General features: G+C 40.3%; 1 protein-coding gene across 2 annotated transcripts in view; it reads right to left on the bottom strand.

The window, feature by feature from the left end:
* Positions 1-1,074: 1,074 nt before the first annotated feature.
* The window catches only part of AP1AR (adaptor related protein complex 1 associated regulatory protein), a 53,843-nt gene continuing 30,266 nt past the window's right edge, over positions 1,075-24,651 (bottom strand). The window contains exons 5-10 of one of the 2 annotated variants that reach the window (XM_083178249.1): positions 17,310-17,406; positions 12,577-12,675; positions 10,507-10,562; positions 7,982-8,052; positions 5,032-5,160; positions 1,075-3,094 (exon numbers count right to left, since the gene is read on the bottom strand). In XM_083178249.1, coding sequence (XP_083034375.1) covers positions 2,853-3,094; positions 5,032-5,160; positions 7,982-8,052; positions 10,507-10,562; positions 12,577-12,675; positions 17,310-17,406 — 694 coding nt within the window. In that variant the 3' untranslated portion in view covers positions 1,075-2,852. The remainder of the gene's footprint in view (positions 3,095-5,031; positions 5,161-7,981; positions 8,053-10,506; positions 10,563-12,576; positions 12,676-17,309; positions 17,407-24,651) is intronic. The other variant, XM_083178258.1, reaches the window with a different exon arrangement.

Below are 24,651 nucleotides of genomic sequence, written 5' to 3'. Positions count from 1 at the left end.
AATGACACTAATATTGGAAGGCTATATACAGTCCTACTTTACTGGATCTTGTACGAAGGAAGGAACCCAACAGGTATTTGTACTGGCCATCAAATGCTCTGCTGTTCTTAAACATAACACCCCCCTCTACCAGTGATATAAGAGAAACAGGGAAAGAATGTATCTTGCTTTATGCTGGTTATACACTGACTTACCTGGCTGACCAAAGTTCCTCTAAGGTCACTCTAGAACAGGGCTGGGCAATTGTGGCCCTCCAGATGTTGATGAACTACACATCCCAGGATGCTTTGCATTAGTTTTGCTATGTGGCCATGCTGAAACTGATGCAAGGCATGCTGGTATGTGTAGTTCATCAACATCTGGAGGGCCGCAATTGCCCAGCCCTGCTCTAGAACTATAAGAGTATCTTGCTGTACTTCCAGCAAAAATCTCAGATATTTGTAATTTATCATAGTGTAACTATGCATTCTAATTCTGCTTCTCAGTGTTCATCACCTTCTGCTCCCCTAAAGATAAAAATGCGAACACAATTTGCGGTATTCGATACGACCAGTGAGGGGGTTTGTACGGTGGCGAGGATGGCTTTTCCTGACCGAAAACAAGCCACCCTTTCCCTCAAAACCCCTCACAATATTCAATGTAAGGGACCAACTCTTGCCGTGAGAGGAGGGCGATGATCATCTTAAACTGCGAGGTTTGCCGCAAATGCAGTGAGCCCACTGCATTTTGAAGAGAGCCCCACTGTTTTAATGACCACACTCACAGTTTCCACCTCGCCTCAGGGAACAGGCGAGATGGAAACAGCGAGTAAAGGGGAGTGCGTTGAATATTGATGGTGAGCTTTCAGCACTTCTCGCTCTCAGGGCCATTGAATACCCCTCAAAGTGTCTTACTGCTTTCTAGAATAGGACACAGATACAGTAAGAGGAGCAACCCTTAGCAGTAAGAACCATTTGGGAGGGATCCCCATTAATGTTCTAGTACTGGGTAAGCAGGGAGAGGCTATTAGGAAAAACACCTGTTAGCAGACACTGCTATTTGCTGAAAAAGAAGATCTTAAAAACACTCAAGAGATAGATTTAAAAAAAAGATTTATTAGTCAACATGCCTACTGTATATTACAAAATGTGCATTTGTCCAACATGTTTCTGAAATAAGCGGCAGTGACTTAATTGATGTGAACACATGTAAAAGCAACAAACAAGTTACTTTGCAATTAGAGTGTAATAGTGTTCTAACTTCTCAAACACTTTAATAAGACACTTAACATTTTCTGTGAGTCGTGCTAAAATATCAGCTCCCAGTTCTTCGAGGTCAATTTACCAAGACAGAAGTTCTATTGAAAATGGGCAACCAATCAGAATCTAATATCTTCTAGAATGTGCTAAGTAAACAAGTAGATTCTGATTGGTTGCTATGGGCAACATCCTATCTTCAATAGAATGCCCATATTAATAAATAAACCCCTAGGGATTTAACTGGTCAGGAAGGCAAAATAAGCCATTCAAGTAAATAGTGACGTTTTTCAGGATTCTCATTGCCAGGGACCTGGAAGTGCCATCTCTCATCATGTGAGGAGTTCAGAGACTCTTGTGTTCATTCAAGCAGCGATTGTAAGGGAACAGAAGGGTCCTAGAAGACAGCACCCGCTAAGTGTCTAAGCTCCTTTAGGGGATAAGACTTTCTCTTTAAGGCTGTCATGTATGCATCTGAAGTGAGTACAGATGCTTATTATTAAGTCTGATCACTTGACAGTTTCCACAGTGAAACCACATTATGTAGTATTAATTGTTTGCTAAAGGCAAGAAACACACTTGCCAATATGTACTTAAGCTTTGCATACTGACATTAGTGTTCTACAGTGGAATGTACAATGACATAAGGCAAGACACAAATCTTATATTAAGAGGCATTTTCCATTACATTTGTGTGCGCTCAGCTGCGCTAGAAGCTCCATTTTCCACATTATATATAACATTTTAGGCTTGTTTGCACCGATCTGATGTTAATTTTTTTTCCCATTAAAAGGTGCGCTAAAATAGGACAAATCACACATTAAGGAATGAAAAGTAAAAAATGTATCAAAGAAACTCACCAGGAAAACACATCTGAAACACGCATTTGTTTCACGAGTGGGACTACCCATATTCCCAGCGCGCATGTGAACAAGTCTTTACAGTTCAGTTAAACATCATTTTCAAAACTGCTCTGTCGTATTAACACCTTATGCCCCATTTTGGGCATAGGTGTTCCCAAGTCCTATCCCAACCACATAACACAACAGGGTGAAATGATGGTCATTGCTCCAGTTTTGTTTATAAACCACATAAAAAGCTCACTAAAAACTATTAATTCCATCCAAATCAGGAGTGAAATTGTTATTCCACTGAATAGCAAAATCAAAACATTGTGTTGCCAGTGATTAGCAAATCTTCTGAGCAGTCTGCATGGAATATTACAACTTTGCTCATCAACAATTTACAGTGAAAATGCCACATGCATAACACGTGTATAAACAAAAATTTGGTCTGTAAACTCAATGGCTCTAGGGGCAAGCGCAAAACTGGTAAAATATCAATCTCTCAAATAGTGCATATCATTTATTAGTGAACCTCGACAAGAATGGAAAATTCTAACTAGTTCATACCCCATCATTTCTCCTCAAGAAAATAAACAATGAAAATTGCACTTCATGTCCTCCAGTAATTAATTTCTTCATTTAAAAAAAAATAAAAAAAAAAGGACAAAAACAAAGGCTTTGAAAAATCTGTACATTCATTAAACCCATAAAGGGAGAAGAGAAAGTGTCCTTCAGTTTGGTAAAGAAAACATTCCTTGATCTTTGGTCTCTTCTATCTGTCCTGCTGTTCGGTGGAATGTTCAGTCACAGGGTTGACAAACCCAGCATATTCTGAGTTGCCGTTGTCATCCATCTCGGCACTCACAAAATCATTCTCCCACTCCAGCCCATTTGAGTCATCGGAGGCAGAAGCTGTATGGCTACCAGATTTTTTGCCATTGTACTTTAAGGCTGCTCGGAGGATGTCCTCTTCGGTTTTTGAGCGTTCCCTCATTGGAACCATTCTGTTTATTCCTATGTATGTGTAGATGGATAAAATTAGTATTACTTACAAGTCTCAAATATACTTCTATTGGAAAATAGTCTGATCTCTAGGCCCAGTGGCATCACTTGGGGGTGTGGGCTGATCAGTGGCAGAACATTACATGACGCACCAGGCTCCTTTTCACCTTTTAACAGCCGGAACCACATGCATGTCAGTCATTTCCTGTACCCCCAGAGTGATGGAAACGAGGGTCAAGGAGCTTGGCCATGCTGCCGCAAAGCCACACCCATTTTAAGTGGCTTCTACTCTGGGTGTTAGAAGGGTGATGCCACTGATTAGACCATACTCCCTCATTTAACAAAATAAGTACACATTTACAGAAAACTAAAGTATAACTTTTCAGGGTCAATCTGCAGAATTCCATATACGGCAATACAAGGACCTATGGGATACTGGCAGCATAATAAGGACATTATCCTGGATTTTTTGTCTGTAGGAACCAGATCACTTTAAGCAGACCCCCACCAGAAGACCCAAGCACAGCTGCATCACTTGCAGTATTTGTTGATCTGATTATACAGAACTTGACCAGGCTGCTGATTTTCTGAATCCACAGCTTTACATGAATAATGGATCCTCCAATTCCCATTATAACCTCTCTGCGAAACATGAAGTGTACCTGCATTATTAATTATGCATTTCCACAAAATAAGTCAACCGTTCCATTGACTTTCATTTGTTTACTTTTTCATTATCTATTCTTCAGATGGAAACATGAAGAGGTGCAAAATACTCTAGAAACATACTGAAACAGGTGCAATTTAGTTATCGCTGGCAACATAAAAGATTTGGGCTGGGGAAACAAGTCTGGTAAATTATTAGCTAATGTGGTCCAGTCCTATTGTACCCTCTCACATTTTACTATTGAAATCCAAGACCTCTCATTCTATTATGGATACAACAGCGGTTTCCCATTAATTCCTCCAACATTCTCAACCTGTTTATGCTGCTCAGTCTGATGCTCCTGCCTTGGAGAAGAGATTTCTCTTTGAGGGTAGGTAACTTGGGATGACTGATCCTCCGTAAGGGAATTAGAAAGACTTTATTTGATTAACTCTCTTTAAAAAGGGGAATGTTCTGGCAGGATGGTTTTGGAGTGTAATACAAACCTATGTCAGCTCCCCATCCTCTGCCACACCTAAACCTCACAATTTAATTAATTATTTTAGTGGTAGTGTGGTATGGTCTTGGAATTTCCAGGATTTACACTCAGTTTACCAATTTATTGATCATGGCGGTACCTTGGATCTTACGGTCTATTCTCTTCCATCCAAGCTTGCAATTATATCATCCATTTATTGTCTGTTTGTCACCTGCCCCCAGTATAGGGCTATACAGTATAAACTAAAGAGGCCTCATCCTTTGTTTATATGCAAACTAGATGTAAACTGGGTTTAACAAAGCTGACTGGTAGGATGGCTAAAGGTCAGCATGCCTTTTCAGGAGTAATCCGGCAGAACATTATTGGGTCAAATATGAAACTAAATTGACAACTCAATTTGTGGAAATGCATTTAAAATGATTATAGTGTAATCAGTGTAACAGCATCCTCAGATACTATTTGCTTTAAATGGTCCCAAACCTAATGTGCTTCAGGTTACAAGGTTTCTATAACAATGGATCATGGGCATTACTATGGCCTGGGTTTTTTGGGAGAGATACACCCCCTCTAGCTCGTATGGCTGCAGCTATATCAAATGTACTGGATAAAATGTTTACTGGATGTATAAACCAGTGCAGAACAGCTGGTCTCAGCACATACTGAGGACTTTACTAGACCAATTATTAAATTAACCACCAGGTGCAATGTGGAAAAAGTATCTGAAAGCTATTGCAAAGATATACAAAAAAAAAACCATGAAACTTTTATAGCAAGATGCTATGATGCTGGATAATAAGGAATTACCTTCTTCATCCTCCCACTCCAGATCTAGTGATGTGTTGTCATCATTCCCACTTGTTGATTTTGTTCTGGTTGTTAGATCACAACTGCTCTCTGTGTTAGGAGTCAAAAGGTTCGCATCTGACGATAATCCTAGTTAAAAATAAATAAAAAAGGTACACGTAAAAAACATTGATGCTTTCAAACAAAACTGCCGGAGAGACAACAAGCTTAATCCTAATATCAGCTTTTAGTAAATGCTATATTTGATTTGATCTGGAACCTTCATCCCAAAGCTGGGCATACTGTACACTACACAATTATCTGGCAGATCATTCGGCTGCCTACAACAAAAATCTGTAATTTAACTGGGCAATAGTTTATGTCCATTTTCCAGTGTTTGGGAGCAGATGTTAAATTGTCATAGCTAAATAGATACATGTGGAATAATTCATATCTATACATTTCTATGAATAGCCAATGAAATTATATGCAGTTTACCTGTAATTGATTTGAGGTTTTTATTATATTATAAAATAAATGTATTATGAATAAATCAACTTGGCTATATTGATTTGATTTTATTGAGTAGCGCTTCTTTCCTGTCAGACCTTACTGGTCTGTCATTTTCTAGTTCTAAATTTTAAGAGGGTCAGAATTACCTTTTGTATAGATATTTTTGCGCCTCTATCTGATAACTCGTTATCATAACCTTTTTTTAACCTTTTGTATAGAAGCTGCAGCCCAATCAGATAAAATATATAATTTTTATCCATCACTGTTGGAATAGACCAACACCTAACTTATAGTGTGTATTTTTTTTTTATTGCTCTCATTCATTACCAGATTTTTATTCCGGCCAGCCAGATCTGGATAATTGTATAGTGTTTCCCAGCTTAACACTGTACTACTAGCCGCCACTGACTAGCTTATTCCAAACTTATAGGGCATACACACAGGGTGATTCCAGGGCAATTTTGAAGCGATCTGACTAGCTCTGATTGCTCCATGTGTATACACCCCCCAGTGATGGAAATGCACTGTCCTACGCATCGTCAACGCCTTATAAGATTTATACTGCATGCAATATAATTTAGTTAGATCGCCAGTGTTCTCATGGTGAAAAGACAGGTCCTAAGAGAATGCTTAGCACACATTGCTGGTGCTCGCATGTGTGCCGAGCGATTTGTGCTAACCTACATTGCTTAGTACAGGGCTTCAGTCCCCGTTGTGCATGCCGCATGTCATGTACAGGAATAATCACATGCAACATAATAACTGATAATAGCCATTAATAGCAAGTATGCTGCTCTTGCAAGATTTATGTTACATTTAAAGCACACAAAACGTTTCCGTCATTTGGTTTTACTAATCTGTTTCCCCATCTAGTGGCACTGATTGGAACTTCCACATACACATACAAGTGAACTGGTTACAAAAATAGAACTACATTTTCCTCATGCCAGCCTGACCAGGGAGATGTTATGTTATTGTGACTACATCTATTAAAGGATATAGTGTTGATATATCAAGAAGTGAAATGGACCAGTGTAAAAATGGTCCATAGCAACCAATCGGATGTGAGGTAAAATTTGTCAATAACACAGTATAAAATAAGTAGAAGCTGAATGGTTGCGATAATGTATCCATTATATACACTGCTTGCTACATCATCAGGTCTGTGGTTAGAATAGTGGAAAACTAGCAAAATCTGAAAGCTGTTCATTTTAATGTAACAAAAACATGGCTGGCTGAAACACATGCGCATTCCTGGGAAAAAACAGTTTGTGATTACTATAAGGCAACTTAGAAGATTGTTAGCATTTCTCTTTCCAATACTACAGCATCATGTTTTTTGAAAACATCTATAATTAGGACTAAAGGCCACCATACATTACTACGACTTGATGGATCTAATATAGAAAGGTGATGTGTTGCGCTAATTGGCAGCTGGTGTACTAGAAACCGGGACTGCTATATTTTATCACAAGCTTTTTTGAGAACTTTATTGGCTCCGGTGAACAAATGATCATTGTCGGGAGCCATCATTACATCTAAAGCCGGTGTAGGACCATACTGTATTTCTGAAAATCCATTATCAGAGAGGCGGAGAAGAGGAGACACCTTTATAAGGGAAGTACGGTACTGCCCCTCTCTGATTATCTGGTGAAGGGATCACATCCAGTTGATTGCATTGGATTGATTGTCCTCGTGAATAGACGTCTGTCTACTTACACCTCCATACCCATAAGAGAGGCACAGAAGAGGAGAGGTTTACCCTCTAAACGAGATGTATAGCATTTCTTTTGTTTGCGTGCTGGTGGAAGGAACACAACTTTGTGTATTTAGTTACACCTACATGTACACTACTACGATTTGGTCCGATTCAAACGGACCGGCCCGATAAAGCGGACCAAATCGCATGCGTTTGACATTTCATCTGACCCGATGCGCTGTCCCGTGCGCATCGGGTTGGACCCTACAGATTGAACCTCCTGCACATAAAATCTATCAGATAGGACCCATCAACGGCACATCATGGGTGCTTTTTAGCACCCGCAATGTTTTGGGTCTGAATCCGTAGGTGTGTACCAGCGGTAAAGCACCACTGGCACACAACTATGTGCAGGTCCAGGGCAGGCAGAGGTGAGTGCCGGGCGGCAGGGTGTACCGCAGTGAGTGGCAGGTGGCACAGACAGCTGCAGCAGAATTTAAATAAGCTTTCAAAAAGTCTGGCCAACCACTGATTAGCTGAGAGCGCTTTCCCGGGGAACTGCCAGAACTCAAGAGGAATTTGGTCCGACTTGACCTTAGAATACAGTCATCACCAATAAAAAGAAAAACATGCTATGCATAGCTGGATCTGTAAACATTTAGGAAAATAGCAATAAGTTTATCAAAAAGGGAATTCCCATTAATGATTTTAGCACTGAACATACTCAAATAAAAATAAAACCTTTTCCAAATGACTTACTGCTATTTCTGACCGCTTCATACTGTAATTTCACACCTTGCAAGTATGATTCAAAATCTTCTGCTACGGAGCTGTAACGAGTGACAAGACAAGTTAATAATATTCATATCGGAATTTCCTGTATTCTGTTATTTGGTGGGTAATGACTCATGCTCAGTTACACACTTAATTTCTGTAAGGTGCATAGCGACAGAAACAAAAATCCAATTTGCAGGTAGACATTGGGGTCTATTCAATGCCGTGGGAGAGCGGTGACAGCGAGCAGGGTTTGCCTGCTCGCTGTCGCCCTGTCAGTATTCAACTCACCCCCCTCATACGCCAATACTCCGTTTTTTTGGAGCGAGGGGGAATCGGCGTATGCAGCTGCAGAAGCGAGACTCCCGGCTAAATACAGCGGGTTTGCTGCATTAGCCGCGGGTCTCGCTGTTTGGGGGAATGGTCGCCGTTCTGCGATGGCGAGAATTCCCCTGGAACGTTGAATAGGGCGAGCGGCCGGCGAGGGGGTAAAACAGCAAGGATCACTGGTTTTCTGTGATCCTCGCTGTTTAACCCCCTCACCGGCCGCGGCGAGCGCCATTGAATACTACCCATTACATTAAAGCGGCACGATTGCTGAGAGATAGTCATTAAAGTGACAGTTGGTTTAAAGTAAAAACCAACCTGATTTTTGCATTTAAACGAATTGACAAATTAAATTCTAAAAACGCCTATCTTGCCGGTATTTCCTCCTCCCTCAAATTGCAGATTAATACATTTGGTATGCAATAGTGTTTTTCTCTCTCTCTGGTGTTTATGTATCTGTATTAGCCACAATGCAGCAATAAGGCACAGAGTATTGCCCTAAAACAAAGAGTTCTAGTTCTATAAAACTTTTTTTTATTTTTTATACTACTCTCCATAAATCACATACATTTCTTTAATGGAGAATAATATTCCTTCTGCTTACATTCATCTTGTACCACATAGAAAGAAAAAAAATAATGCAGATTCACAACTCTATAGTACTATATAGCCCAACGCTCCCCCCACCCATATAGCTTACATTTTGGTTATCTGTTTGTTCTATTAAAGATCTGGGTACTTATGTATTATCTGGACTCCCATGTTAAATGCACCCCATTTTTTCATACCTCTACTATCCAACTACGCATGGAGTTGATTTTATATAGTGTGGCGAGCGCAGCGAGCCACCGTGCCCGAAGCGTGGTGAGCGCAGCGAGCCCCGCGAGGGGACGCGGTCTCATAAGAAAAACGGGAGTCCAGATATTACATAAGTACCAAGATCTGTATTTTGTATTGTGCTTAGGTTTTCTTATTACAGTTTCTTATATAGTGCAGCATATTCCGTTGCACTTTACAATTGGAAACAGTAATGATAAAACAAAACGGTAGTAACAGACCGATAGAGAGGTAGAAGGGATAATAGGAGGGATACAGGATAGGTTATGTGGGGGTTCAGGAATATGATGTTTGCCTGAAGAGGTGATTTTTCAGGGAAAGCTTGGAGGATAGAGGAGAAAGTTTTAGCACTTGTTCAGTGCTTTGGACACTTTGTAGCACTTTTTATACAAAGACCATTATAGATACTACTGTAGTACACTACTGGTCTTAAAGAAAATGGCAGCCATGACATTAGAATCCTGTATACTAGGGCTGGCCAAACCTGTCCTTGATATCTATCAATGGTCTAGTTTTCCAAATCACCTAGCTGGTGCACAGCGGTTTTCGTTACGGATTGTGACATTTTAAAACAAGCTGCATTTATTCCTACTACAGATGCCTAAAAAACATGATCTGTTGATAGATCTTTAGAACAAAATAAATAAGAGTGGTGCCACTGGGGGGGGGGGGGGGATTCAATTAGGTGCCAGATATTTCAACAGTCGAAATGTAAATCCCCCCCTAAAAATTGCGAAATCTGGCACAAATACTATTTAAAAAAAAAAGTTAAAATGCATAGTCAAAACATGACTAATAACCATCCAAAAGCAGCCACAATTGAATAGAAAAGTCTATTTTCGAATTGTATACCCCCAAATATCTTCCAAAGATCACCAAAATGGCACTTGAAGTTGTATGGTGGACATTTAAATAGGTCAAGTTGTATGGTGGACATTTAAATAGGTCACCCATTCTTTCTATATAAACTTACTTTATTTTATTAGAAAGGACACCTCCATATGTAGAATAGACACCTCTAATTTGATTTGGTCTGATAGCATAGTAAATGATTGCTAATGTATCCCTAATTAATATATAAAGGCCACATCCTTGGTGAAGTCTCATATCTTTTGCCTATTAAGACTGTCATCAAATGACAAAACCCGACTACAACACACACACACACACACACCCCCTTGGGTACATTCAGAAACCTCCTTCTGAGTCAGTAAATTCTGTATCTGGGCACTCTGGCTTCCCTTACTGCACTCCCCATATTTGGAACACCCTATTGCTTCTGCTAAATGATAGTGATCTGGGGGCAACCCGCAGAAACAAATGTAAATTGTATAGAATAGAGTTACCTTTCCCCATTTTTAGCAGCTTCAGCTCTCTGTCTTATCCACTGCAACCGATGTTGCTAAAAGAGAAAAGAATATGGTTACATTGTCTTAGTAGATGCAGAAAGCGGTCCCTTATTAATATCAGCAAACACCACATTTGTCCCACTGCTCTATTACTTTTGTACTACTTAATATTAGAGATTTCTCATGTATCAGACACTGACTGCCAGCAAACACTGCGAAGCACAGGATGGGGGGTTTAATAGAAAATGCTCTAGAATAAAGAGAAAAAAGGGGGCAAAAATAAAACCTCCCACCCTATGCCGCCTCTAAAACTAAACCTTGGAAATATATATATATATATATATATATATATATATATATATATATATAATGTTGTGTTACATGGCATATGCATATAAATTCACTAAATGGATCCTTGTGGTCTCCCTTTAACTATGCTTTATAGTAAGGTATTTAACCTTTTATTCCAGCAGCTTTTGTTGTATGAATGTCAACTTGTATTTCAGGTTTAGAGCTCCATTAAACGCTCAGAATTGCCATGAGTATAGCACTCAATAGATTGCAAGATGGTTTTCATTTCAAGAAGAACAAAAAAAAAAACAAGAGGCAGCACAATGGGCTGTTACTTAAAAAAAAAAAATCACATGGCATGATGGGAGACAGTTACATGTGAGTAAAAGGTGATTCCTTATGGATTCAGATTATCCCAGTGCTTCCCCATATGGGGTGGAGTTTAGATCTATATAAAGCTGGGTGCACACTGGGCGATATATTGTATCGATATGGATGATATTTAGATCATTAAACTATATTATCCAGTGTGCACATTCAATATGGTTAACGATGTGCGTAGTTGCAGGATGTCAATTAACCCCATTGTCCATCCATACATGCAGCTCAACCTGACAATATTGTTAGCAATTGCATGTATAGAGCGGGGGGCAGGTGACATCACTGAACAGTATCGGTCATTGTGTATGCATTGTATCGTTCTCCCATCAGCACTGCTGATAGTTAACTATATCGGTGGCTGCAGGAATTAGCTAGTATTTACCCAGTTTAAGACCTCTAAGATCAGTCCCCAGCTGGCTGGTGTTTGTGGAGGATGTTGCGATGTAAACCGCTGCACTATAAGCCTGTGTTTGCTGGAATGTGTACAATAGTTCTCCATGCTGTTACTGTGTTGTCACAATAAAAGATCCCACTGAACTAGAATATAGACTCCAGAATAGTGACTTCAAAATGAACCCACTACAGAAGTTGTTACGTTTAGACTGGCATGTAAAAATGTCTCCTTTACAGTTACACACACATTGGTAAGTTAGTAACTTTGGGTATGCACTTCTTGATCATATTTCTGACAGGTGAAAATATCATCTGTTTCCGACAAGATTGGGTCGAATGGACAATCAACCTAGTCAATAGAATAGATTCCGACCTTCGTAAAAACAGGATCTGTGAAAATGGCTGAGGATTGGACAATCCGGTGGTTGTTTTTCAACAATGCAGATTTTACTTTAAACAAAGTCGAATCTGCACAGGGAAAGTCCCGGTGGAAAATGGCCTGGATTTAACATGGATGGTCAATAATCCCGACTGTAGGAAATATCGGTCAAGATTGAATTTCCCCCCCTTAGTGCCTTAAACCTGAAATACAAGTTGATTGAACAAGATTCCAAAAATATAATCTCATCACAGGATAGTGTATTGGCTGCAAAAGTATGCAGATAATGGCATGCACTGGTGTGCTTCGTCAAGGCTCTGTAGAGGTTCCCTTAAATGTGATTGAGGACCACAATTTTGGTGGAGCATTGTCAAACATCTAAAGTATTGCAAGACCTGAGACATTTGCTTCTGTTGTGTATGCCAGTTCTTATATAATGCTTATATAATAACCTAGTTGTGCTCTTGTAGGACACCCAGCTACAACCTGCAAAACGGAATGTTTTTTTTTTTTCTGTAGGTCAGAGCTCATTTTGGCTTTCAGCACCAGGCTAACAAACACATTCATACAGCAGTGACATGTGACATAGAATAAGCTTTATTAGTGGGGTTCCCATCCCTCACCTCCAATAAATTTCTCTGCTTGGCTGCCCTGGCAGCTTCGCGCCGTGCAGCATATAAAGTCTCCTCTTCTAGTTTTAACTTCTGCTCCTGCAAGGCTAACTGCATATGAACAAAACAATAATGGTTAACAAAATCAGAACCTATCTAGCTTTCCCTCACAATTATAATTGAAATAATAAAAAAAAAAAAAATGCATGCAAGTAAAATATAAAAAAAACCTGTAATACTCACATTATAACATTAAATTAAAGCATACATGATGTGAAACAATCACAGAAAGAGCTTATCAGACGTATATGTGGTAAAGGTTGTGTGAACATTTAAAGAACAGGCTAGACTTTTATAGGCCCCCCCAATAAAGGGTATATTCAATTAGCCTTGGCACTTATGGGGTAAGCCCAAGGCTAACGAGCATTAATCCATAGACTCCGAGTTAAGGGCATGGAGCCATGGGTCTGTAGTAAAGGCAAAAAGCCGTACTTACCAGATGACCATTGAAAAAGGGTAAAAAAAGTAAAGTAAATAAAAGAAATATGTTCATTTATAAAAAGACATCTCTCTTCTTTGATTGCACCAAATCCCCCAGTTTTCTGCCATGCTGATACTTATTCCAGTGCCCACTGCTTATGCAGCAATGTATATATACCCTGTATTGTCCTCTACTGTATTCAACTGTAAATCACTGTAAATCACTGTTTATTTGTTTATGTACTCTGTAATTGGGCGCTGCAGATCCCTTGTGGCGCCATATAAAGGATAATTCCTGAAAATCGGGGACATGTATGAAATGTGGGTTTTGTGTTTGCTGAAACCCTACACCGCATGCGATGTGCGCCAGTAAAAAACAAACAAACTGCTAAATAGCTAGATGAGTAGGCATACATGCATATAGTTTTTACTGGACATGAAGCCAGTACAGAGAACCCATTAGTAAATAAACAAATGCGTTCCATTTGATGATACATTTAGTATTGTATGGATCCCCATCTTGATTAAGTATGTTTTGGTTCCCTAATGTTTTCTGTAGTGTAGTGGTTAAATGAACGATTTATAATCTTGCATTCTTCATCCTACATACTATAATCCATAAGGAAAACAAATATTCTATCTAGAAGTATCTGTGGTTGGCTCACAGTGTTGCATCTGTTATTGATTTGTACCCGGAGGATGGGGTTTATCCCCGAAAGTACTTGGTTCTTCAATACAAAGTTTTGTGAAAATGGTTGTGGAGTGCCTGCTTTTGGGATTGGTATCTAGAGTATCCGTATAATGCCAGTAAGAAACCTACCTTATGGATGGGAAGCCAATTGTTATTCATCTATAACAATGGGGCCAACAGTTGTAGTTCTGAAATCCTGAACACTACAAAAGCCAAATTTCCATTAACCATGGTGCATGCGAGCTCTTGTAGTGCCACCACAGACTAAATTATATTTCAACTTAACCCTCTCTTACCCATGGGAACCAAGTGCTATTTACCATTGGATTTGGCTTTTCTAGTTGCCTAGGCCAAACACGCAAATTATGAAGGAAAGTATGTGCTAACAGTCCTCTTTCTTTGTGCAGTCAACGGATCCAGGAATTTAAACATAGAAACATAGAATTTGATGGCACATAAGAACCACTTGGCCCATCTAGTCTGCCCCTTTTTTAAACATGTTACCTCAAAACATATTTGATCCCAATTTGTCCTTAGACTGGAGTACGGTCTAGTCCTGGGGTATTTAATCATGAGTCCTTTGATCTTCTTTGGAACTAAACATCCTAGCATGACCTGCCAGTTTTCCATGTCCTAGTTGCTGTGGAAGGGCATGCTGGAATGTGTAGATCCACAGCCTCATGCTTAATAACCCTTCTATAGCCTCTATAGCCACAATGATGAAATCTGAAAAAGCTGCATAAAATACCTTTTATTTTTAAATGAGCCAAAGAAAATAAATAAGAAAACTGAAACTACTGTACTTCAACAAGGAGTTTCCAAAGGGTGTTTATTGGGGAATTCCACCTCATTGTTATGTGGATCAAACGAAATGTTAAGGTACCCATACATGGTGCGTTTTTTTGGGTGCACTGCGACGTATGCTCCCGCGCATAGAAAGTCTGCAGCCCGTGCTTTTAGTACTAGATTCCATCGTATCTAGTACAAAAATTACACTGCTGTAGCACATTGTATGCTTTTTGCACTAGATACAATGCATCACTCAGTGTATGGGGACCTTTACTAGGTATGTTATATATAAAGTATGGCCATTATCTATTCCACACTAAGTCAACAAAACTAGAATAGGGATTTTTTTTTCTTTTAGCTCCTAAAGTAATTTAACAAACATAAATATTTGATACTTCATGCCGACATGGAGATCCAAACAAATTGGATTTTATAACAAATAACAAAACAAATGCATGCACGTTAGTACAGTGGTTCCCAACCCTGGTCCTCAAGTACCCCCAACAGTGCATGTTTTCCAGCAGGTGCACTCATTCAGACACATTTCAAAAGATCCACAGGTGGAGCTAATTATAGCACTTGTGATTCTGTGTGGAGACCTGGAAAACGTGCACTGTTGGGGGTACTTGAGGACCAGGGTTGGGAACCACTGAGTTAGTAGATGAACCTGAGAAAATACCTAAAAGGTACATGGACATTTGGTCCAAATAGACAATTTCTACAGGTTTATAAGAATCTTTCATGATTCACCCATTCACTCCCATCCATAACTGTGGGACAACTGAGTGTCTTGCATACCAGTAGTAATTTTTAAGAGGACTTAAGACTTTTTTTTTAAGGAAAAAAAAAATATAGCAAGTCATGTGCTTCCTGAATTGTAAATAATATACATTAAATTGTTATGTTGTAACAGAGTATTAGATTGAGTTATGTGGTTCACATTTATTTCTGTAAACGGAGCAATAAAAGGGCTGTTATCAACCCTTTTGATTGTATTTGATTGTATTAAAAAGCCTGACAGAACACAGAAAGAAAAAATATAACACAACTCTCCTTAACACAAAGGAAAAACCTTTTATATTAGCAGTATGCAAATCATGTATCATAAAGTCATTACTGCCTTGTTTATATCATTATTTATAAGGCACCATAGATTCTGCTTCAGATATAACATACAGGGAACAGCTTGATCAGAATAAAAAAAATGCTTGGATGCAGCAGATGATGTAACCAATCACAAGACATGACTATACACACAAGATCTGCATAATGATATCCACTCACTGGGGTATCAGGTGTAGATTTATTAAGCTTGGTGAAGTGATAAAGGTGTCTGTTTATCACCGGCCAATCAGCTCCTACCTGTCATTTTTCAAATCAAGCCTGTAACTTCACATTTAGGAGCTGATTGGCCGGTGATAAAAACCAGACACTTCACCGAGCTTAATAAATCTACCCCTCAGAGTTCATAACACATTTGTCAGTCAATCAGCATTAAAATTCAGCAATTTGCATGCAATGTGATCTGAAGCTAGTTCAAAAAGCAAATGCTGCCCAGACTTTATGTGCTGTGCGAAGGGATGCTCGCAGGAGCACACATAGCAAGGCATGCTATGGGCACCTTAATGAGTTATAGGAAGGGTTACGTGTAAGCTAAGTCATTCTCCTGTCACACAGGAAGAGCAGAGCTTTTTATTAAGTCACAATAGTAATGGTCGCACTATTATTAGCATATCATACATTTCCTAAGCTAGCTGAATTTCTAAAAGCTACATTAAAATATCTGTTTTCGGTGTCATATGCATAGGAATTGTGTGTACACACAGTGCAATTTACCCTTCGATTTTGACTATATAGTAAAAATCGAATAGGGACTGCATAGACATCGAATGGAGATAGAACATGTTTAAAGCTTTTTATCCCAATTAGATGCCGACGCACGCTGCTGTTCAGTTGGAATCGAAATTCCAAAATAGATAGTGCAGCAATGACTATATAGTGCAAATCAAATGTAGATAGCATGAATTGTATGTAGATAGTACAGATTGCATAGCACTCGAATTCTTAGATTCCTTTGCCATGCGACGATCTGTTCTAATTCTGTGTACACACGGTGAGATCCCCTTGCTATTCGACTTAAGATTCGAGTGCTACAATCTTTGCTAACTCTGTACTTTTTACATACAATTCATGCTATCTACATTCATACATACATATACTGTCTATCTGGGTTTCGATTTGTGCTTTCACGGGAGCGCGCATCGGGAGCGCAAGGTAAAACACCTGTGCATTCTGCGAGATCTGCATATGATCTGCATGGGATTTTGACTATATAGTCAAAATCTTATGCTGATTGTACCCGTGTGTACACCCCATAGCCGTGTGTACACACCATCAGTCGAATAGCAAAGGAATCTAATTGTTTAAACACCATTAGAGGTAATCAACCTTATCTCAACACCTATCTACATCAGAAGTGTATGGGACAAATTAGGGAGTACTTTATTCTACTAACAATAACTCCCAGCACATTATTATCAACCATGAGTAAGTCATAGCTTATATTCTACCAAATATCCCTTATCTAAGCACATTCCGACGAATATTCTACTGAAATAGGAGTTTTATTTTGTGTGGCAGTGTTTGGACAATTATTAAGGGCAAAGGTCAGAGACAAGCATTGAACAAAATGGAGTTAACTAACAATTGGTATAAGCAATTTAAACCTGTGAAACCTGGAAATATTAAAAGTAATATTAATTATGGCAAGCTATAATTCCATTACCTCATTTTGTATCTTGATATCATCACCTATCTGACGTTCAACTATAGAGTTGTAGTGCCTCTCCTTCAAATCCAATATTTCTTCCTCACTTAAGGGCCTGTGAATAAAAACAAAACAACAAAATGAAATGTACAATTGTGCGTACGCTGCATCTAGCGAGGCATATGGCAATGATCTGTAACACCTACTTCATTATCTATGTTAGCTACATTGCCAACTGAAAAGCCTATTCAAAAAATAAAATTATATTCTACAACTATCTACTTGCAGCAGTGGTTCCCAAACAGTGTGCTGTGGCACCCTGGGGTTCCTTGGGTTGATGGTCCAAGACCATCGTACATTTTATTTAGTCATTACAATAGGCAAATCCAGTGCTGACTCCAAAGTGGGCCCTGACCTTCTCAGCATGGGGTCGCGACTCGATGTTGCTGACCATCCGGATGATTCAGGGAGTCGGAAAAATCTGTTGGATTATTTGTTATTTTAGACTCCTCACATCATTTAGTGCCTCCACAGTGCTGCCATGTATGTGCTGTCTTCTGACCACTCATGTGACGTGATGACCTTCTGCAGTAACTTGTTGGGGGTCCTGTAATTATTTATATTGTCTGATGGGGTCCCAGAACAAAATAGTTTTGAGGACCCCTGCTCGCGGGTGCCGTGATTTAATAAAGTTTGGGAACCACTGATTAAAGGTATAATATCCACTGCAGTTCTACATTTTTAAAACATTATTAAAACAATAATTCAAAGAGGGAGGGGAGTTTGAAACATGACTCAGACACACACTATATAGAAGCTGATTGTTTTATACATGCATGGAGGTCACACAGCGCATATGTCCAAAATGCTTTTGTAAAGAGTTGCAGAAGACGTACACACGCAGAGGTGTAATGAAAGTGTGCTGGGTGTTTAAGGTTAGTGACAGGGAGATGGATATTCAGATACATGGAGATGGACTGTCTTATGGCTCTGTCACAGGTGTAATGCTGAAGCAGTTGCATACACTGGTGCTTTATTTATATAGGTTGTATCATATGGCTGGTGCAAGCATTTATGATGCGACCAATGATCTAAAGATGAAACATGCAGTATTTCAATGTCAAAGTGGTTGTCGTAGTCCTAAGCACATTCAGACACATTGCTGTATAGCAAGGAAGAGCTTGTAATGGCATTTGCATAAAATTGCAGACATGCCAGCGGCAAATTCTGCAAACACACAGACACTGCTCTGTAAGACAGAATGCATGTATACTGTATATTATACAGTCACGTTACATGCCAGGATCTCAATGATATTCTTTCTTACATTTGTATTCAAAGATAAGCCTGCAAATCTGTTAAATATATAGGGATATTAAACACAGTTTGTGAAAGGTTAGATCTTTTTATAGTATTAATCTCCAATTTAAGCCGTTTACTGGCAAGCAGTGTAACTAATGAGCGACTGAGGAGTTATGATCACGATTGGGTGTCCTTGGGATTCTAGCCAAACCATTACTTTTACATGGTCATGTATCAAGGACAAAATTTGCACTTTTTAAAGCATCCAAGGGGACAAATACACAGCTGTTAATGGGTCATTAAAACCACAACACACATATCTAAAGGTTGTAATTTTGTGAACCTTAAAGTGACTTTCTAATGTAGATCTCTATGTTACATCCCCAAAAAAACATATACCATTTTAAATAAAAGCTAAGATGTCACATAGTACATACGGGCCCTTATTCAGATCTGATCGCAGTACAAATTTGTTCTCAAAATGGGCAAAACCATGTGCACTGCAGGTGGGGCAGATGTAACATGTATATAAAGAGTTAGATGTGTGAGTTATTTTGTTTCTGTGCAGGGTAAATACTGGCTGCGGTACTTATGTAGTATCTGGGCTGCCGATTTTTTGATTGTATGCCTTAAGTTAAGGCATACAATCAGATGCGATGCGATGCGATATCGCATCGCATCGCATCCGATATCGGATGCGATGACCCGATTTTTCCATAGGAATCAATGTTAAAATGATTCCTATGGAAAAATGGGTCCTTTTCATACCCCTACTATCCAAGTGGGCATGGAGTTGGATATAAACCTGTGGCGAGCGTAGCGAGCCACCGAGCCCGAAGCGTGGCGAGCGAAGCGAGCCCCGCGAGGGGACGGTATTCGTCCCCTCGCGGGGCTCGCTTCGCTCGCCACGCTTCGGGCTCGGTGGCTCGCTACGCTCGCCACAGGTTTATATCCAACTCCATGCCCACTTGGATAGTAGGGGTATGAAAAGGACCCATTTTTCCCATTGAATTCCATGTTAAAATGGACTCAGTCCATTTTAACATTGATTCCTATGGAAAAATCGGGTCATCGCATCGCATCGCATCGAATCGCATGGTCGCATGCGATGCGATGCGATCTCCCGATCCGACCCGATTTAGAAATCGGCAGCCCAGATACTACATAAGTACCCTGGCTGCATTATTTTTACACTTCGAGTTAGATTTTAGTTTCAACACAGCCCACCCAAATTTAACTCTCTCTGCACGTTACATCTGCCCCACCTGCAGTGCACATGGTTTTACCCATTTTGAGAGCAAATTTGTACTGCGATCAGATCTGAAAAAGGGCCATGGTCCCTGTATGCTTTGGCGACAATAAGTACAGTTGGGCTGCCTTCTGCTCAGTTATCTTTGAAAGCAGTTTCTAAACTGATTCACTGTCCTCTTGGATAAATCTGAAGTTAACGAACGAATGGGTGGCAAACTGGTCAATGAGATCTGCCACCAGTGCATGTTTTCCATACCACCTGTGAATATGGCGCGGCTATCTACATGACAGTACACAGATATGCTGGGTGTGCTATTGGTTTCAAAAGCTGCTGGCGACATTACCCATTCCCCATAGCAGAGACTACTGTGTCCGTGGCTGTGGTGGCTGACAACTCTAAGCTGCATACGCACTGAAGCCAGCCACTTCAGCAACCAAGATGATAATACATCACAATGGGCCAAATGTATCAAGCTTCAAAAAGTGATAATGTGTAGAGTGGAAAACAATCAGCTCCTACCTGTCAGTTTCCAAACCCAGCCTTTAACCCCTTCCTGACACAGCCAGTTTTTGCCTTCCTGACAGAGCCCTTTTTTTCAAATCTGACATGTATCACTTAAGTGGGGATAACTTTTTTTTGCTTTTACTTATCCCAGTGATTTTGAGATTGTTTTCTCGTGACACATTGTACTTCAAGTTAGTGGTAAATTTGGGTCGATACAGTCTGTGTTTTTTTGTGAAAAATACCAAAATGTCGTAAAAAAATGGAAAATTTAGCAATTTGCAAAATGTTAAATTTTCTGCTTGTGAGACAAATAATCATACCACTCAAAATAGTTAATAACTAACATAGACCATATGTCTACTTTATGTTTCCATCATTATTTCAACTTCCTTTTAAATTTTTTGGACACTAGGAGGCTTAAAATATGAATAGCAAATTCTCAAATTTTCAAGAAAATTTCAAACACTGATTTTTTTAGGGACCAGTTCAGTTTTGATGAGACTTTGAGGGACTTGTATGTGAGACACCCCCATAAATGATGCCATTTCAAAAACTGCACCCCTCACAGTATTCAAAACAGCATTTTGGAAGTTTGTTAACCCTTTAGGTGTTTCACAGGAATTAAAACAAAGTGTAGGTGAAATTTCAAAATTTCATTTTTTTTGCAGATTTGCAATTTTAATACATTTTTCTAAGGAACACAGTACATTTTACTAGAGAAATGTGACTAAAAATTGATTCCCCCAATTCTTTTGTTTTCATAAATATCCTATATGTGGCCCTAGTGTGCACGTTGACCAAACCACAGGCTTCATAATAGAAGGAGCACCTACTTGATTTTGGAGCCTCCTTTTTATGAGATTATTTTTTAGGCACCATGTAGGTTTCTAGGCACCATAAGATGCTGAAAGTTAGGAACCCCCCCACAAGTGACCCCATTTTGCAAACTACACCCCTCAGGGAATTCATCTAGGGGTATAGTGTACATTTCAAACCCCCAGGGGTTTCACCAATTTTGATACAACTGGGCTGTGCAAATGAAAAATTACATTTTCTTACACAAAAATGCAGTTCTGGCTCAAAATTTTTCATTTACATAAGGTATGAAGGAGAAAAAGCACCCCAAAATCTGTGCCCCAATTTCTCCCGAGTACGGCAATGCCTCACATGTGACCAAAAAATACCAGTTGGGTGCATGGCAGGACTCAGAAGGGAAGGAGTGATTTTTGGATTTTGCGGCTCAGATTCTGGTGGAATGAATGGTGGGTGCTATGTGGCATTAGCAAGACCCCCGAAGCACGGTGAAATGATGAACCTAATAATCCATAGATGTGTGGTATATTTTAAAACACTCCTTTATACATAGGCCGGGTTTGTCGGGGCAAGTGTCACACTGGAAAATAGTTTGCTTTCTTATTCCCTTTTTATAGCAAACTTTGCACCTTTTTTGTGTCCTGCCCTTTTTTCCAGTGGAGGGGATTTCATCAGGAAAATGCTGCCCTGGTACAATACGGGGGCCAGTACTAGAAGTACTGGGGCCCTCTGCCTGCTCGTTCCCAAATATTAGGCCCTTTATGACTTCCTCTTGAAAGTGCATAAATGTCCCCCTCTGGCTGGTAGAACGGAATAGCACGTAAGCGTTATACAGTGCCATCTGGATGATATACACGGCCAGCTTCTTGTACCAGATTTTTGTTTTCCGCAGGGCACTGTACGGCTTCAGTACCTGATCTGAAAGATCCACTCCGCCCATGTACCTATTGTAATCTAGGATACAATTAGGTTTTGAGGTGTGGGTACTGGTACCTCGTACAGGGATGGAGGTGGTACTGTCTCCATGAATTGTTGTCAGTATAAGGACATCCCTCTTGTCCTTATATTTGACCAACAACATATTTTCGGTGCATATTCCCCTGCTTTCACCCCTTCTCAGTACTTGGGCAATGTGCGTTTTTGGGAGGCCTCTTTGGTTCTTGCGCACAGTACCGCAAGCTGCTGTACCTCTTGAACCAAGGGCCTTAAACAGGGGGATGCTAGTGTAAAAGTTATCCACATAGAGGTGATAACCTTTATCCAGGAAGGGGTGCACTAAATCCCAGACAATTTTTCCACTAACACCTACGAGGGAGGGGGGGCATTCTGGCGGTTCAATTCTTGAATCCTTCCCTTCATATACCCTAAACCTGTGGGTGTACCCTGAGGTGCTTTCACACAGCTTATACATTTTTATGCCATACCTTGCCCTCTTACTGGGAAGGTACTGGCGGAATTTAACCCTTCCTTTAAAATGTATAAGGGACTCGTCAATACAAATAAATTTTTCAGGGATGTACATCTCTGCAAATTTGGCACTGAAATGATCAATGACCGGCCTGACTTTGAATAGCCGGTCAAAGGTGGGATCATCTCTGGGTGGGCACAGTGTATTATCGGTGTAATGTAAAAATTTAAGGATTATCTCAAAACGAGCCCGAGTCATGGCCATACGGTAAAATGGGGTGCTGTACAGAACATCTGTACTCCAATATTGCCTAATTTCTGGCTTTTTTACTATGCCCATATGTAACACCAGACCCCAAAACGTCATCATCTCTACTGCATCTACAGGGGTCCACCTAGCAAATGATGACGTGGGGTTTTGAGCAATAAACTGCTGGGCATATAAATTAGTTTGGTCCACCATTAAATTTATAAAATCATCAGAGAAAAATAATTTGAAAAAGTCAATTTCTCTGAGACCTGCTGAATCAAATTGGATTCCTGGGATGGCCAAAAACTCAGGAACCTAGGGCTCAAAATTGTCTGGTGGTGGGGTCCATACGGGATCAATCATTTGGGGGGGGGGGGTCTCAGCTGCTCTACGGGGGCGTCTTTGAGGGGGTCCCTCATCAGCAGAGGAGGAAGAGGAGCTTAAGGCGAATCCTTCAAATTCCCCGCTTGCATCACTGGCTGTGTCAGAGTCAGAGGCAAGCATGGCATATGCCTCCTCCGCTGAATACATTCTTCTGGATGACTGGGATGACATTTGGGATGACATTTTTATTTTTGTGTTTCTGTAAGTGTAATGTTTCAACACGTGTACAGTGTAGGGGGGGTACAAACTTTATTTCAACACGGGGGGTATGTAGTGTGTAGTGTGTATGTAGTGCAGAAAAAAAAATACTTTATACAGGAATTTTATCCCAATAAAAAAAAAAAAAAATTGAAGGGGTTAAAAAAAAAAAAAAAAAAAAAAAGGTCCTGAGCCAAAAATTGAGCACAGATGTTGGTCAGTAACGTCCGTCACTGAACAGCGCTCAAAGGCAACAGGACACCCACAAAAACAACGTGGGTCTAAAAACAAAAAAAAAACAATTTAAAAAAAAACTGCAGAAAAAAATGATATCAACCTGTGCCAAAAATGCTGTTCAGTGATTGTACGTCACTGATCAGTGGCCACAGGACACCCACACAAGCAACGTGGGTGTAAAAACAAAACCCCACTGCACTCTCCAAAAAAAAAAAAAAAAAAAAAACTGCAGATCAGTGATGCAGTGATGCACCACTGATTAGCAGTGAGGGGCAGCAGACACACAACCTGACAGGGTATATATATAAAAAAAAAACCTGGACCCCCAAAAAGTTGCTGATCAGTTAATTAATCAGCACAATCAGCACAAAAGGGGGGGCAGCAGTCAGTTGCACAGGCAGCACAACCTTTGCTGCAACTGACAGGTATATATATTAAAAAAAAACCTCTGCACCCCCAAAAAGTTGCTGATCACCTCAGATATAGTGATCAGCACAAAAGGGGGTGCAGCAGACACAAAATATAGCCCTCTCTGTCACGATCTGTCACGATCTGTGACTCTATGACACTGCAGCAGCAGCACACACACAGAAGTCACAAGATCACAAAATCCAGGAAGTATCCAGCTGCTGGCAGCACGCTACCAGCGGTGATCAGGTAAGTTTCAGGCAAGGATCAGGTATGTATCACGACAGATTGGCACGGTGACCGCTCTGCACGCAATTCCAGACCGGAATGGCGTCTGCAGCGCAGTCACCGTTAGTTTAAATCACGCGCCTTGGCTGTGATTGGTCCGTGGGTCCCACGGACCAATCACAGCCTTGGGGGCAGGTGGGGTGAGGTGTCGTCGTCACCGATGACCCCCTCATGCCCCCTGACGCCCGGCGGTGATTGACACCTGTGTTACCGAGCGTCTGATTCGCCGGTAACACAGGAAAACGCTGTGAATGGCTGTTCACACTGAACAGCCAATCACAGCGATCGCCGACGGGGGGGCGGCATCGCCGCCCCCC

Source organism: Crinia signifera, chromosome 1 (assembly GCF_055691185.1).
Source record: "Crinia signifera chromosome 1, ASM5569118v1, whole genome shotgun sequence".
In the NCBI taxonomy this organism is placed as follows: Eukaryota; Metazoa; Chordata; class Amphibia; order Anura; family Myobatrachidae; genus Crinia; species Crinia signifera.
Note: the sequence above shows the minus strand (reverse complement) of the source record. Positions and strands in the feature narration are given on the sequence as shown.